General features: G+C 57.1%; 4 protein-coding genes across 4 annotated transcripts; 1 reads left to right on the top strand and 3 right to left on the bottom strand.

Moving 5' to 3' along the window:
* Positions 1-27: 27 nt before the first annotated feature.
* On the bottom strand, positions 28-3,200 carry J3D65DRAFT_691981 (uncharacterized protein; the record flags this gene model as incomplete). The annotated part of the gene is made up of 1 exon (XM_066803929.1): positions 28-3,200. The coding sequence occupies exon 1, from the start codon at positions 2,935-2,937 to the stop codon at positions 28-30; it is 2,910 nt and encodes a 969-aa protein (XP_066657835.1). The 5' UTR covers positions 2,938-3,200.
* Positions 3,201-3,573: 373 nt separating this feature from the next.
* Positions 3,574-7,597, bottom strand: J3D65DRAFT_260254 (uncharacterized protein). The gene is made up of 5 exons (XM_066794866.1): positions 7,124-7,597; positions 6,598-7,073; positions 6,308-6,552; positions 5,934-6,263; positions 3,574-5,887 (listed from the first exon to the last, which is right to left on the bottom strand). The coding sequence occupies exons 1-5, from the start codon at positions 7,348-7,350 to the stop codon at positions 3,728-3,730; spliced, it is 3,438 nt and encodes a 1,145-aa protein (XP_066657834.1). The 5' UTR covers positions 7,351-7,597; the 3' UTR covers positions 3,574-3,727.
* Positions 7,598-9,225: 1,628 nt separating this feature from the next.
* J3D65DRAFT_616873 (cation transport protein-domain-containing protein) lies at positions 9,226-12,259 on the bottom strand. The gene is made up of 2 exons (XM_066799490.1): positions 10,698-12,259; positions 9,226-10,649 (listed from the first exon to the last, which is right to left on the bottom strand). Exons 1-2 carry the CDS (start codon positions 11,777-11,779, stop codon positions 9,557-9,559), a joined length of 2,175 nt encoding a protein of 724 aa, XP_066657833.1. The 5' UTR covers positions 11,780-12,259; the 3' UTR covers positions 9,226-9,556.
* A 268-nt stretch (positions 12,260-12,527) lies between these two features.
* Positions 12,528-14,379, top strand: J3D65DRAFT_650238 (senescence-associated protein-domain-containing protein; the record flags this gene model as incomplete). Its single annotated transcript, XM_066802428.1, has 2 exons — positions 12,528-13,167; positions 13,215-14,379. The coding sequence occupies 2 exons, from the start codon at positions 12,528-12,530 to the stop codon at positions 14,108-14,110; spliced, it is 1,536 nt and encodes a 511-aa protein (XP_066657832.1). The 3' UTR covers positions 14,111-14,379.
* Positions 14,380-15,154: the final 775 nt, after the last annotated feature.

The raw sequence follows: 15,154 nt of genomic DNA, 5'->3' as shown, positions 1-15,154 counted from the left end.
TCATCCCCACCACTCCTCCCCTCCCCCCTAGACCTGGTCAAAACCCAGGCCGGGCAAAAAGCCCATCTCCTCCTTCTTCTTCTCCTTCTCCTTCCCCTCCTCCCCCTTCTTCTCCTCCCCTCCCCGACGCAGCTCCCGCGGCAGCTGGCTCCCGTTCCAGACGGAACGGTCAAACGTGCCGAAGCACGCGCCGCTGACGCCGGGAACGAACGTCTCCTTCTTGCGGGCCGGGGCGACGGCCGACACCGCAGGCTTTGCCTCCGCAGAGGACTTGACGACGGGACGCGGGGCGGGACCAGGGGCGCCCGGCGCGGGAACAAACGGGCCACCAGCCCGCAGAGCGCGCGACACGTGCTCGGCCGGCAGCCTGGGGCCGCCGTGCGCCGAGTACGTGTCGGCGAGGAAGTGCTGGTCTGCGGCACCAGCAGCCGGGACAACAACAGCAGCGGCGGGGGTGGCCACGCCGAAACCCAGGCCGGGGCCGGGGAGAACGGGGGCGGCAGCGGGAGCGGCGGCCGCGGCGGGAGCCAGGAGCAGGGCCTGGTACCTGTTGAACAGGTCCTGGACCTGCTCCGGGCCCGGCTCCTTGAAGCCAAAGGAGCCGAACAGCTCCTCGTCCGAGAACGCCATCAGCTGGCGCTTGCTGATGTCGACCTTGCCGGCCGCGATGTCGGCAAGGGTGAGCTGCGCCATTGACGCAGCGATGCTGTCGTCAGCGCTGCCCTTGCGCTGCTGCTGCTGCTCCTGCTGCTCGCCGGTGGTGCCAAATGGGAGGCCACCGAACGTCTGGTCTTCGACGCGGTGCATCGCGCCGCCCTTCTCCTTGAGCCAACTGCCCTTGCGGGCGTGGCCGCCACGAGCGCCAGCCGCCTGCTGCTGCTGCTGCTGCTGCTTCTCCAAGGCAGCGTTGCGGCGGACACGGTCTTCGTACTCCTGTGCCTCTTTCTGCAGCAACTGGAGACGTGCGGCGAGCGCCAAGCGGAAAACGGGCCACGAGTCGTTGGAAACCGGGACATCGGGCGCGAGGTGAATCATCTTCGGCTTGGTAGGCGTGGCGGTGGGCGTGATGTTGCCTGAGGTAGACGCCATCGATGGCATGGCCGCGGCGGTGGTAGGAGTGCCATGAGGAGTGCCGTGCTGGGTGGTGAAGCCTGGGTGAGGGCCGAAGGCGGGCCTGGCCTGCTGTGGGCCGGAGTGGTAGCTGGTGCCGCTCGTCTGGCGCGAGTGAAGCTGACTGCCGTAGGCATGGGGAGTGGACAACGACGGCGTGAACTGCGTAGCTTCGGCTTGCATGCGCTCCTCTTCTTGTTCAGCGCGTTCACGGGCGCGCTCACGGGCCACCATGCCGCGGGCCCAGGCGTACTTGTCCATGGACTCGTTCGAGGTCGAAGAGGCGGCGTCATTGAAGGAAGAGGGCGCAGCGGAAGAGGGCATAGCGGAAGAGGGCACAGAGGAAGAGGGGGGCTCGTTGAAAGGCATGTTGTGCAAAGCGAAGAAGGCTTGCTGGCTCAAGTTGTCGTAGACGTGGTGAATGTAGCGCAAGTCTTGCTTAGAAAAGTAGCCGCCGTAAAGCTCGCTGTAGGTGTGGGCTTCGGGAGTCGGAAACTCTAAAGGCTGCGGAAGGTCTGGGAGAAAGGCGGGGTGGTAGCGCGTGGCTTGTGGGTGCGGATGCTCGTGGAGGTTGGCTTGAGGGATGGTGTGCTGTTGCTGGCCTTGGGTGGAGGCTTGGGTGGAGTTGAGGTTGGCTTGCTGATATGCGATCTGCTGGAAGCCCTGCTCGTAGTCGTAGTTGGCGGACGTGCGACGCTGGTGGGTTCGATGAGTAGCTAGAGCAGCGTGACCTCGAGTGTAGTCGGCGGAAGTGCGACGGTGGTGATCCTGATAAGCAGCTTGACCTTGAATGTAGTCGGCGGACGTGCGACGGTGGTGGCCCTGATGAGCAGCTCGAGCAGGTTGACCTCGAGTGTAGTCGGCGAAAGTGCGACGTTGGTGGCTCTGATGAGCAGCTTGACCTGGAATGAAGTCGGCGGACGTGCGACGGTGGTGGCCCTGATGAGCAGCTCGAGCAGGTTGACCTTGAGTGTAGTCGGCGGACGTGCGACGGTGGTGCCTCTGCTGAGCAGCTTGACTGGGAGTGTGAATGGCGGATGGGCGACGGCGAGGGGTCTGCTGAGCAGCTTGACTGTGGGTGTGGGTGACGGGGTCTTTCTGGCGCAGAGGGAGATTCTTCTGAGCAGCTTGGCTGTAAGTGCTCTTCACCGGAGTGACTGGACTCTGCTGGTGCAAAGAGTCGGCTTGAGGCTGTTCCTGAGAAGCGGTCCGGTCGTAGTCGACGGCGGTAGTCTGAGGCAGCTGTCCTTTAGAAGAGAAGAGGTCGGGGTCGACAGCAGGAGTCTGAGGCGGCTGTTCTTGAGAAGAGGTGAGGTCGGGGTCGACAGCGGTAGTCTGAAGTGGCTGTTCTTGAGAAGGGAAGGGGTTGTGGTCGACAGCAGGAGTCTGAGGTGGCTGTTCTTGAGAAGAGGTGAGGTCGGGGTCGACAGCGGTAGTCTGAGACGGGGAGGTCAAGGTAGGCTGAATGGAACCTTGACTTTCGGGCGTGACTTCGCGCGAGTTCGAAGCAAGGCGTTGGTTCTGGTCGTCACCTTCGGCAGCAATCTTCTGCTCGTCGTTAAGAGGGACACCTTCGTTCGCGGAACTCTCGTGCGAAGGCTGAGGCTCAGTGCTCTGAGATGGCACTTCTGGAGGCGGGGTCTCGACTGCAGTGTAGTCGAACGGTTGGTAACGCTGATTGCGACCAGCTCTCGCTCCGCGACGTCTAGGAGTCGTAGGAGTTGGAGGCGTAGGGCTTGCAGGGTCCGAGGACGTTGGGCTCTGCGCGGTGGACTTCGCAAGCCAATCAGCATAAGCAATTTTGGTCGGGATGTTGCGAGGCGTCATGGTGAATGATTTTGAGACCGGAGAGTGTGGAGGTTGAGGTTGAGGTTGGGTTGGATGAGCTGTGTAGCGAGGACTTACTTTTGTTGTGGGCTTGACGACTCAGCAGGGCGACGAAGCGTGTCGTGGCTGGGCGTGAGAGCGTCGAGGGCGACGAGGTTGCTGAGGGCGACGAGAGTGCGGTCGACGAACGGCGAGAGGGATGACGAGTTGAAGGTGGTGAGGATTAAGAACCGCCAACACCAAAATTTGTCCTTATAAACAAGCGAGAATCAAGACCTTGAGGCGCTAACGCTTTTCAGAGCAGGCGGTAGAGCGGGCGCGGTGACTGCTATGGCGTAGCTGTTTGCCCGGTGGTGAGTATACCGGCGCCCGCGGAGGGAGTATTCCGACAAGTCCACTAACCCATGGACAGTCACTCCACTCCATTCTGGAAATGACTGGGGCGTAGGGAAAAAGGGAGACTTGACTTCAATATCGCTCATTCACCTTGTCCTACCATCAGCTGAAAACCCCAAAGACACTTCAAAAGAATGGAAGAAGACGGTATTTATTCTACGTGCAACATGGACGTCTTGTACACTCATTGGCTCAACAATCTGGCTGGTCCAAGGTGTGAACACCAAGTCAAACCGTGCTGTACGATAGAATCTGTGGGCTAAGCCGAAATACGCTTGGTCAAGTTTGATAAAAGACTCGCTTGCGGGAAGAACAGTTTGGAAGAAAAGGCCAGCCGTTAAGTTTTGAACAGGGCGCCGTGAGGAGATATCTAGCTCAAAAGGAAGGAAACAATCTACCACGCCAGTCTGGCCACCGTGCTACGAGGCCACTTTCTCGCAGTCCACTTCCTTGTCTCGTCTAGCAACAACAGACCTGTGCCGAACGCCATGGGCAGGAACCAGTACTCTACCGGCACGGTGGTGCTAGCAATGACGTCCTGGACGCTCTTCGGGTACAAGAAGATGAAGGCAACGACAAGGGAAAATAGAATGGCAGGGAACAGCAGATAGTTGTTGGTCTCCTTCCGGCCAAAGGGCGGATGCTGAATCAGAGATAGACGGCGCGTGCGCACGGCCATCAAGTTAAACCATTGCATGACAACCAGGTTGACGAAATAAATCGATGATGCTGTGTTGAGGATTTCCGTGTAGCGTTCTTCAGTCATGTGCGAGGGCACTTTGCCGAAGCGAAACCATAGGTCCGAAAAGGGTAGTCCTTGGCGCTGGGCATACCAATAGCCCATGGAGAATGAAGTGACGCACTGGATCATGCCAACGAAACCGTAGGCATGGAGGACGAGCTTCCAGTCGACGAGACGGTCCTTGCGCGGGTTCCGTGGCTTCTGAAGAAGCACATCGGCCTCGGGCTTCTCATAGGCGATGGCGGTTGCAGCTGCGCAGTCGGTGAAGCAGCAAATAATGATCATGAGAAAGCTCGATAGGATCTGGGGCAAGCCAAAACAGACGTTGGTCATGACAGGCCAGAATTCTGAAAAACTGCCGGCGGGTAGGAGGTAGCAGATGGACTTTTTGAGATTGTCGAAGACGACACGACCGTACTTGACAGCCTCTACGACAGCGGAAAACGACTCGAGGAGGACCATGTCCGCGGCTTCAATAGCAATGTCGGAACCGCCGCCCATGGCAATGCCAATGTCTGCTTGCTTGAGCGACGGCGCGTCGTTGACACCGTCGCCTGTCATCCCAACCGTTTCGTGACGCGCTTGCAACTCGAGCACGATTTTGAGCTTCTGCTCGGGCGTGGTACGAGCAAAGACGATTTCGTCGTACTTGCAGAGGACATCCCATTGCGTGTCGGTAAGAGTGTTCATGTCGGCTCCAGAGAGGACTATGGAGCGGACTCCGCCGTAGCTGTCACTGCTATCGCTGGGATGGACCAAGGCGGGCATCTTGCCTTCGGAGATGGAGAGCTCTTTTGATGGGTTCGTTGGGAGTGCCGAAACGTCGTGTACCTCTTCGGGTGGGTTGGTAATGATACCACAGTCGGCCGCAATGGCGGCAGCAGTCAGCTGAAAGTCGCCAGTGACCATGAAAAGGCGAATACCAGCACCGCGGAGAGTGCGAACAACCTCAGGGATCTCATCGCGGGGAGGATCAACAATGGCGACGAGGCCGACAAGGACGAGGTCACTCTTGCTCTGTTCCAGGACTGCGTCTTCAAACTCCTTGGATTCGACTGCCATGTCGGTGACGTGCTTTGGCATGATCTTCTGGGCAACTAGGATGACGCGCTTGCCTTGTCTCGACCAAATGTTCTTGGCATCTTCGAGGAACTTGACGTCTTCCTGCCTCAAGGGTTGGCTGTGCCCGTCGTAGTCAATGTATTGAGAGCAACGCGGCATCAGGATATCAGGGGCTCCCTTGATCATCATGACCAGGTCCTCAGGCTTTGCGCTTTCTTCGTCAAACTGGGCGTCTCCAGTGGGCTCAAAGACATCGCGCCGAGCCATTTGGATCATGAACTTGTTTTTACTGTTGAATGCAACACGGTAGACGTTGCGCCACTTCTGACGGCTCTCCTGGACAGGAACAAGACCTTCAGAAAAGCGGAGAACGGCCGTATCGGTGGCGTCACCGTTGATCTTGCGTTCGATGAGAGGCTTGTCCATGGTGGAAGCATCGAATTCTCCGGCATTGCAAACGGCGCCCACAGTGGCCAAGTGCTTGCAGCCGAGCGAAGGCTCCAAAATGTTGACTGCAACGCGAGAGAGTTGGATCTTGCCAGCAGCTTCGGTTGCGGACAGAGCATCGCGGCCAACGAGACAGTCTGTGACACGCATCTGGTTCTTCGTCAAGGTGCCAGTCTTGTCAGAGCAAATGACGCTGACAGCTCCAAGAGTCTCGACAGTCTTGAGGGATTTGCATAGAACGGCATTCTTCCTCATAATGTTGGCGGTAATGGTCAAACTGGCGGTGACGGCGATTGGAAGACCCTTTTTGGATCAGCAAATGAGCATCAATGATGTTCGTTGTACACACCTCTGGAATGAAAGCGACAGCGACACTGACACAGTCGACGATCAGGACGGGGACACTGATCCAGTCGGGGTGCTCGTGGCGGAGCCAGCCAGCCCACACAGAAATGACAATAATGACCATGGTCACCATTACGGCGACAATGACGGCGACAAAGTAGTAGATCTCCCTTTCGAGAGTTGTGAGACCAGCCTTGGGGGTGCTTGTGAGTTTTGCAAGACGGCCGAACACGGAGCGATCGCCCGTTCCTATCACGATGCCGACACAGGACCCAGAGACACAGTGAGTACCGGCAAGTCCAACATTGCAAGATTCGAGGAAGTTTTCATCGGTCTTTGAAGTTAGCAACGCACTGGAGTATCGTCGATGCAACTAACCATTTCGACCGTGCCGCGAAGAGGAACAGTTTCGCCTGTCAGAATCGAGCGATCGAATCGAACGTCAGGAGAGCACTCGACGAGGCGAACATCTGCAGGGAGCTTATCACCCATCTTGAGGTACAAGACGTCTCCGGGAACAATGTCGAGACCGGCGAAATGTTGTTTCGTACCCTCGCGCAGAAGCATGCAGTCCTCTGGCAACATGTTCTTGATTGACGACATGACGCGGGAGCTGGACCAGTCTGTGGCGCGTGAGCATTGGACTTTTCAACTAGCAAAGGGCTGACCTTGATAGAAGTTGAAGCCAGCTTGTACAAAAAAGACGATGGCGAGCACAATGGCTAATGCAAGATTGGCAACTGCCGGTGGCTGGCCGAGCGGCTTCCAGGCGATGAAGACGAGTATAGAGGCGCCCAGCAGGATGAGACCGAAACCTCCAAAGAAGTATGAGAGCAGCTTGCGGAACCATCGTGATGGAGGGGGAGACGGCTGATTGGGACCAAACTCCTTGAGTTTTCTCGCGGCAGCACTTGTGGTCAACCCTTGGGTCAAGGAGGTAGAGAGACGCAGAAGGAGGTCGTTGGGGGAAATCTTGTGCCAGTCGACGGTGGCGTAGTCTGAGCGGTCAGTTGGTGCTGCCTGGTGTGGAAAAGGATCCCGTGACGTCTTACCGAAAGCATCGTCCTCCTTTGACTTTTTCTTGCTTTTGACCTTGACAGCCTCAGGTACCTCTCTTGACTGGCTATGCTCAACATTGAACGAACTGAAGGAGATTAGTCAAACTGTCATGACATGAAGAAAGAGTCTGCGCACAGGGTGCGGAAGTGAATTGGCAAAGCAACACTGGGGTCGACTTCGCGGCGACCCAGGGAGCGCATTGTGCGACCGGAATTGGTCGAGTCCATGGAACTGCGGCGGTGGATTGTTCGGCGGCGATCAGCCTCGACATCCTCGGCATAGCGAATTGTGCGACTTGGAGCTCTTTCGATTTCCAGGTCATCCTGAGGCGGGAAAAGGTTGGCCTGGGGCTTTTCGGTCATGACGGCGAGGTGTAGGAGCGAGCTCCTGAGGACGAGATGGAGGATTGGGAAGAGACGACAGCGCAAAAGATCGAGACAAAGGAGATTGATGGACCAGCACGGCAAAAGACTTGATAAAGAGCAGAAATGACTGTCAGCAGCTAGCTGGCGGAGGGTACCGTGGTTGCGGCATTTTTGGGAGCAGCGGACAGGGCATCTGGGGGGTGAAGGGAGGCAGTGGCTGTGTAGAGGAGAAGTGCGAGCAAATGGATGTGGCGCCTGGTCTGCATGCGATGAATGTGTATTGATCGGGGCGGCGGTGTGTGACAGTCCAGTGCAGTCCAGTCCCAGGACAGGGCAGCGCAGGGCAGGTTGGCTGAGGCATTTTCGTCTGGCAGGTTAGCCCTGGATGGATGCCGCCGAACCGTCAACCATCACCTCAGCCCAGCAGGGCAGAGCAGAGAAGAGAAGAGCAGCGTCACGCCCATCTCGCCGGCAGGTGTTCTAGCTGGTGTTCTAGAAAAGGCGAGGGCATACAGTAGGGGCGCGCCAGACGGTTCGAGATGCAAACTGGGTGTTGGTTTGGGAGACCAACGGACTAGTCCGTTTGCGGACAAACCCCACGGGGCGGAACAAGCCAATCAGCAGCCTCGATGTGGCCCTTTACCGACGTCGCCTCTTTTCTTCTTCCTGTTCTTCTTCTTCTTCATCTTCATCTTCGTCTCGCGACTCCAATCGGCCTTGTCTCCCACCATTCACCTGCCGGGTCTGTCAGGATGCCGTCTCCTTGAAGTGCTCCCGCCGCTGCAAACCTCATCTCGGGAACCATCTCTTAGCGCGGCTTAGCTGCCGCTATGAACACCGTCAGCGGTGGCAGGGCTGGAATGTGACCGCAAAAACATGATTTCCAGGTCGGCTCCAATCCAGACCACCTCATTTGTCCGACTCAAATCTTGTTGCTCCGCCTACCGCCCCGAGACAATTGAAGACGTAAGGCTCTCTCAAGCCCGGTCCAACGTCTCTGCATCGGCGCCTGCCAAGGAACCCTGAAGACCCTGGTTCCACGCGCCGGTGCTCAACTACCGCCATGTCTTCGGCACTGCCCGCCGCTGGAATTCAACTGCCGCCACAACACGCACTTCAGGGCTCCACCTCTTCTTTTATCTTTTTCTTCTCCTGCTTCAACACTCGCATGCGCCTCCGTTTCGAAAAATCACTCAACCCACGAGTCAAACAGTCGAATCGATTTCGTAGCAAGCTGACTGACTGACGGCTCAACGTCGCCATCCCGATCATGCGGCCATTCGGTCACCGTCGTACCGAATCTGCATTCACTTGCTAGACGCTGGCGAAAGGGACGTTCGTGATGCAAGTGAAGCGAGAGAGGGCGTTTGGATAGACCTGCCGCATACGGTCCGACACGCGCCCCAACCGCACGCCATTGGCCAAAACAAATCGCGCGGCGCGCGTGCCTCAAGGCCGGCCATCATCTCGTGGCTGAAAGTTTCCGTCGCCCATCACTGCTCGACAGATGGATGCGATTGATGAAGTCACTTACCCGTCCAATCGATTCTTGTAATCGACACAGCCCCAACGGAAAGAAAATGTGGGAAAGAAAACTCGTCAATCACGCCGCCTTCTTACACTCCTTTTTCTTCTCCTTCTTCTTCTTCTTCCTCCTCCTCCTCCATTCATCCTCTCTTCCGTTCCCTGGGTGTCTCCAGTCACTGCCGCTATTGTCCATTCATTGTCGACTGATTCCTCGAGCACAATATTTCCATCCCGTCCATAATTCATCCCCTCCCGACACGCAGCCCGTTTGCATCACATCGCCGACCGAGAAGCGCGTCGTGCCCATGTGGCTGGCCCTCCAGAATACGAAAGTGGCGATTTATACGGCGCATTGTCTCCAGGGGCGAACGGCGTGGCACTTGCGGAGTAGAATAGAGATAGAGAACAAAGGCAGAAAAGTCGAGACGATGCGATCGATGACGTTTCGCAGAGAGGAACAAGGAGCATGTGGACCACCGAGTGTCCATTTGCTTTCCCTTGGTCACTTTGAGTTGTATCTGGGGTACGCGCATATGTACAAGTCGAGGAGGCTGGCTGGTGGTCGCTCTGGCTGTGCACATGCTCGAGACCAACCAAGCCCCAGATATTTACAGATGAGTCTTTCCATCTTTCCATTCGAACCGAACACTTGGGTAAGATCGATCGCGGCATTGTCTCACACTATATCCTTCTCCCTGCGACTGACAGTCCGCACCATGCGAATTTGCGCGTCCTCCTCCTCTGCTCTAAACATGGCCTCGCTCGGCAACAGGACCGCCTTGTCAATGGCAACGGGCAAGCCCCTGTGCCTGCCGCGAATCATGACGGCGCACAGCACCAGCTTGCTCAGCTTGTGCCAGCAGCCCGAGAAGCTGTACGCGTCGTCGGGCACGCCGATGGAGATGCCGACGCAGCCGTAGCCGCTGACCGTCTCGAAGATGACGTTGAAGACGGAGAAGTTGGCCGGGTCCCGCTCGAACTGGCTGCCCTCGATGATCATGATGATGAAGACGGCGAGCACCAGCCACCACAGGTCGTGTGCGAGTTGCGCCCGCAGCTGTTGCCGCAGAAAGTACGATTTGGTCTGGGGCCCGCCGTCGCTCTTGGGGCCGCGGAGCCGGCGCGTGACGAAGCCGACGAGCGACTTTTCGTGGCGCGCGTCGTCGTGGTCGCTGTAGACGGGGTCGTCGGCGTAGATGCCCAGGCTGCGCTCCTCGTACACGTTGGAGTTGCGCATGGTGATGACGACGGGGTAGACGGAAATGTACATCATGATCACGTAAAGAATTTGCAGGCTGACGCGCACCTGGGTCATTGAGACGACGTAAAAGCCGCCGGAGCGCACGGCCATGGCTTGGAAGAGGCCGTCGATGACCTCGGCCGCACCTGGCAGGTCGTTGATGGCCTTGTTGCCAATGTTGAGCACCTCAAAGGCTGCCCAGTCAATGGCATTAAGCGTGATGACGGACAGCGCCAGCCACCATGTGTGCTCGGAGGGAAACAGGTTGGTGTAGCAGCGTCGCGGGTGGTCGAGCAGAAACCTCAGCGTGTTACGCAGGTCATCCCAACCCGCAGTATTGGGCAGAAGCTTGCGAATCGTCCAGATAATGAGGCGCAGGAAGATGGGATAGCAGGTATTGCCTGCCAGTATGCACAATCCCATTGTCAGGAGCATGTAGTAGGCCGTCTGGAACGCCGTCATGTTGGCATCAAGCAAGCTCATTCCCGAGTTGTTAAATGCCGAAACGGCGTTGAAGGCACCGACCCACCTAGAAGCCATCAGTGAGTGGAGCCTCCGGCAAGTCAATCTTACTCACCAAGGATTCAGCCCGTTTTCGTGTGCTGTGGATGGTCGGTTGTGAGCAACGTACGCACCAATCCCAATGCAGGCAAGAAGCTGCCAGAGAACATAGTACAAAGGCACGACTATGGACAAGAACTTGACCGCCTTGTACTCGACTCCACCAATTTCAAGTCGTTCGGCCTCGGAAAGGTGGTAAAACTGCGAATTGCGTCCGACGAAGCCAGAAAATCCTTTTGCAAGAGACTTTTCGCCAATCTCTGAAATCTTGTCGTCTACGATGGTCGATCGATCATCTTGGTCTACCTGCGGAGAGTGGTGCATGTAAATTGAGTTGCGGTTGGTCCCAAGCTGCTGGGGCAGGCTTGCACTCGAGTAAGCGCCGACGCCTTGGAAACGATGGCTATGGCGGCGAGGGCGTCTGCTGGGAGTCACGTCGGGACTGAAACTGATGTGATCGTCCGTAGAAGTGCACGGCAGAATGTGATCGCCAGCTTGCGGCTCTGGCTTCGCAATTTCTTGAATTTGGACTGTCTTTTCGGTTGTCATGGCCAAGTGCTCTTGAGCAGGCAGATGCGCCTCGCCGTCGGATGTTGCAAGGTCTGGACTAGTCTCCCCGACAGACTTGACGTCTTGGGTTGACCCAAATCTCGCCCGCGACAACGAATGCCGCCTGAAGGAAATTCGGCCGGGCTTGTCCTGGTTCGCCTTTCCTTCCTGGACGACTTTGTGGATCTTGGCCTCAAAGGCTCGCTTGCGCACAAGGAGAACAAAGGACGAGACGAATATGGCCGAACCAATCATGATCAGGAAGAAGAGCATGAATTGCTGAAAGGTGTTGAGCTCGGACAAGTTGACCGTATTGAGGCCCGTCAGCGTCATGGCGCTCACGCAGAGGAAGACGGAATCGGTGAAGTTGACGCTCTTGGCTGGAGTCGAGGCACCCCAGAAAATGACGGCCGAGATGAGACAGGTGAGGATGAAGTAGGCATAGTGCAGCGTGATGAAGTTCAAGGGCGGCAGGTTGCGTCGAACAATTCGCCATGTCCTCGAGACAAGGCCGAGGGCGGATCGGATTCGCAAGTGTGGCTCCACCATCCCGAGTGAAGCCGCGGGGCCTGTCCGAGGACGGAGTCTTGCACGAGAGACGTGGTGAAGAAGATGGTCTGCGGTGACTGCTTGGTGGCAGCCACGCAGACGTAGATTGGAGAAAAGAAGTGGCGAGCTGCCGACGAAATTTTGAAGACCTGGCGCGTCGCCAGAGCTGGAGAGGAGGAGCTAGGAGTCCGTTTGTTTTTCTTTGTGCGGTCAATTGGCACAAGGCAGCAGGAGAATGAGGAGCCCCTGAGAAAAGTGTCGAGACCGGTGAGGGTATGAGTAGAGGGACAAAAAAAAAAAAAAAAATGGCGTGGACGACTCAAAGAAGCGGAGCGGTGAAAGAGCGGCAAAAGATTGTGGACGAGTTGGAGACGGGACCCACTGGGGTCGCGCCAAGCTCGAGCCGTCGATCATGGCTGGACGGCGTGGGCGCTATGGACGACGGATTCAGGACTATACATGTTCATGGGAAAGTAATCGATGCAGCGAGTTCAGAGAGACGCGACGCGACACGGATGGCACTGGACCTGACGCTGATCGCCCGACGCTGTGAAACATTTCTTTTCTCCAGGCGCCTGTGGCGTCGGGTGCATCCCGCGCTGGCTGCCACACCACCGTGGCTGTGCACTGACGACAACCTATGACATCGCATCGCCCAGACGTACCTACATCACCACCTACATAAAGACGTTGACGCCTCCACGTCTCCACGCCAGCGCAACCCTCTCCTCTCCCCATTCTCGCAAACATGGCCGGCCACAACGACCCTCGCTTGCTGTTCTCCATCCCTGGAATCAAGGCCTACCATATCCAACATGGCCAGGAGGACTCGCTGACGCCCTCGGGTCCGCAAACGCTGTCGCTGCTCATGGTCCCCACCTCCAGCCCCTTCGCCGACGTTTCTGCCGCGCGCGCCCAAAACGAAGCTCCCGAAGAGGATTTTTACCTGCATCTCAACCTGCCGCCCGAGCTGGATTTGCCCCTTCCTGCGACGACGCAAATCTACCACCAGCCGCCCAACAGCTATCTGATCCCACGCTGGGATCTCGGTCCCGAGAGCGGCGCATTCACGCGCATCGAATTCCCACCCCTCGGCCAGGGTGTTACACAAGAAGATGTCGATACCTTCGAGACCATTCTAGCCCAGTGCACCGCATTCCTGGAGCGCGCGCAGGGCCCTCCGCCCCATTACGAGGGCGCGGGCTTTGGAGGAGAGAAATCCTACAATCCGGGAAACTTCAAGCCTGGAGAAGCGTACGTTCATGGCACTGGCAAGTCGCAACATGGCCAGGTCGTCCTTGTCGACGAGGACGACGGTTGCGTGGTCGGCGAGCTGGCCGAAGGTGCTCAAATCGAAGAGGATGCCGCACTCAAGCCTGGTTCAAAGAGTACGTTGCCTCCCCTGAACATGGTTGCAGATGCTGACATTGTGTAGCTCCGGTCGAAATCGAAATTTCCTCAGACGGTCAGCATGTCGCAGTCCACCCCATCTCCGACGAATACTTGCGCATGGCCAGACATCCGGCATACCAGAACTCGACCCTTGTGCAGAACGCCGCTGCGGCCTCGAGGCTTATTGTCACTGGTTCAAGCTACATTAGCAACATGATGACGACGGGAGCAGAGGGATTCATGAAAAAGACAAAGCCAGCCAACAATCCGGTCACTTTCCAGCCAGCAACACACCAGCGCGTTAGGAAGATTCACGATTTTACGTCCAGCGCTGCCACTCTATCTGCAAAGACTGTGGGCCAGGCGACCAAGTATGCGCAAAACTTGGGTGCTTCAATCAGCGGCCGTTCCAGAAAGGACAAGGGGGCCGATTACAAGCCTGGTATCCTTAACAAGTCCATGATTGCCTTTTCTACCGTTGTCGATGGTATCGAAGCCTCTGGAAGAAGTCTGTTGCAATCTGGCAGTGCCGCAGCCACGGCCGTGGTCGGCCACAAGTACGGCGAAGACGCCGGCCGTCTCACGGCAGATCTTTCTGGAGGCGTCAAGAATGTTGGTCTTGTCTACATTGACGTTGCCGGCGTATCCCGTCGTGCAGTGCTCAAGTCTGTAGCAAAGGGAATGGTTGTTGGTCGTGTCAAGGGTGGAGGTGAGGTCGTCGTCGGCGGCGGCGATGGCGGCGACATCCCCCAAGAAGTCAAAGACAAAGCCGGAATCTCCAATGACAATCTTGGCCAAGGTCAACCTGGAGGTGGTTCATCCGAGCCTGGTGGAGTGGTTGGATTCGGCAACGCGCTGCCGCAGAGTGGATCTTCGGGTATTGGCGAGCCGTTGGGAGGACAAGCATTGCAGGGCCAGTATGTCAACGAGAAACGATGATTCGGGACGCGTTACACTTGAAAGAGGCGGATGTATTGCTGGCTATAATAGCAGGTTTTTCTTTTGTGGCCGCGGGTCGCGCCGGGCAGTTACGAAGTAATGACAAGGTTGTGGTCGAGTTTGAATACATGGCTCTTTCCAGAATGAAGAAGAGAGTCTCTATAGTCCCTTCTTCCCAAAATTGGCCTATGTTTCGACGTGTCTGAGTGCAATGGACCCGGAGCGCAGGGCAAATCACTCACCATTTCTTTCCCAACGGTAGAGGGGAGCCACTGTTGTCTTCGCCAACCCTCTCCAGACAAGCTACACACAGCCCTCCCACCCAACATCTTGTCGCCCTCTGCTCCCTCGACCAGATATAACCACTCCTCGCATCGACTACCAGCCCTGTCGCTCTCCAATCCACACACCACACCACACCACACACATCCAATTGTGAAAACAACCACGTCCACCATGTCGCGCTGGGTTCCTACCATTGTGCGCAATGCACTGAATGCCATGCGCGGCAATGCGCACCACAGCCGCCCGAAGGCTCCCCAGAAGCTCAATACCCCGGTCGACTCCCACCCACGCGAAGCCAAGGCGGGACGCACGAAGCCTCCCTGCGTGCCCACGCCCCTCACGCCTAAAGAGATACTCCGTAAGTGAAGCTGATACGAACGCTCCCTGCGTGCACAACGCCAGCTAACTGGGAGCGTGTGTGCACGCGCGTACATACAGGTGCGAAGAAGCTTGAGGAGCAGCGCGCCTGGGACCGCACCTTGGACGAATTCCTCAAAAACCCTAGCACCCACCAGCGCTTGGCGCCTTATGCCTAGGATGTTCACCTCGCTGCTGACATGCGCTGGCTGACTGACCATGGTCAATCAAGCAGCTTCTGCTCCTCTCCTTTCATCACTTTTCAACAGATTCTTTGCTTGCATAATGCATAACTCGGAGTCGAGAACACCAGCGGCGGCCACGGCGTTCAAAAGGCTTCTCCAATCGGCTTTAACAACGGCACAACGGCGTTCTAAACTCTGGTTCGGCCATCAAACTCTC

The sequence above is a fragment of the Phyllosticta citribraziliensis genome (genome assembly GCF_038025025.1).
Source record: "Phyllosticta citribraziliensis strain CPC 17464 chromosome Unknown J3D65scaffold_3, whole genome shotgun sequence".
NCBI classification, from domain to species: Eukaryota; Fungi; Ascomycota; class Dothideomycetes; order Botryosphaeriales; family Phyllostictaceae; genus Phyllosticta; species Phyllosticta citribraziliensis.
Note: the sequence above shows the minus strand (reverse complement) of the source record. Positions and strands in the feature narration are given on the sequence as shown.

Bases quoted from the DNA above. Each gene is read 5' to 3' on its own strand.
- J3D65DRAFT_260254 (XM_066794866.1), bottom strand. From the start codon at position 7,350: ATGACCGAAAAGCCCCAGGCCAACCTTTTCCCGCCTCAGGATGACCTG. The intron at 7,074-7,123 runs GTGCGCAGACTC...AATCTCCTTCAG, and splicing joins CCAATTCACTTCCGCACCCT to TTCGTTCAATGTTGAGCATA. The intron at 6,264-6,307 runs GTTAGTTGCATC...CTAACTTCAAAG, and splicing joins TTCGCGGCACGGTCGAAATG to ACCGATGAAAACTTCCTCGA.
- J3D65DRAFT_616873 (XM_066799490.1), bottom strand. From the start codon at position 11,779: ATGGTGGAGCCACACTTGCGAATCCGATCCGCCCTCGGCCTTGTCTCG. The intron at 10,650-10,697 runs GTGAGTAAGATT...GATGGCTTCTAG, and splicing joins GAAAACGGGCTGAATCCTTG to GTGGGTCGGTGCCTTCAACG.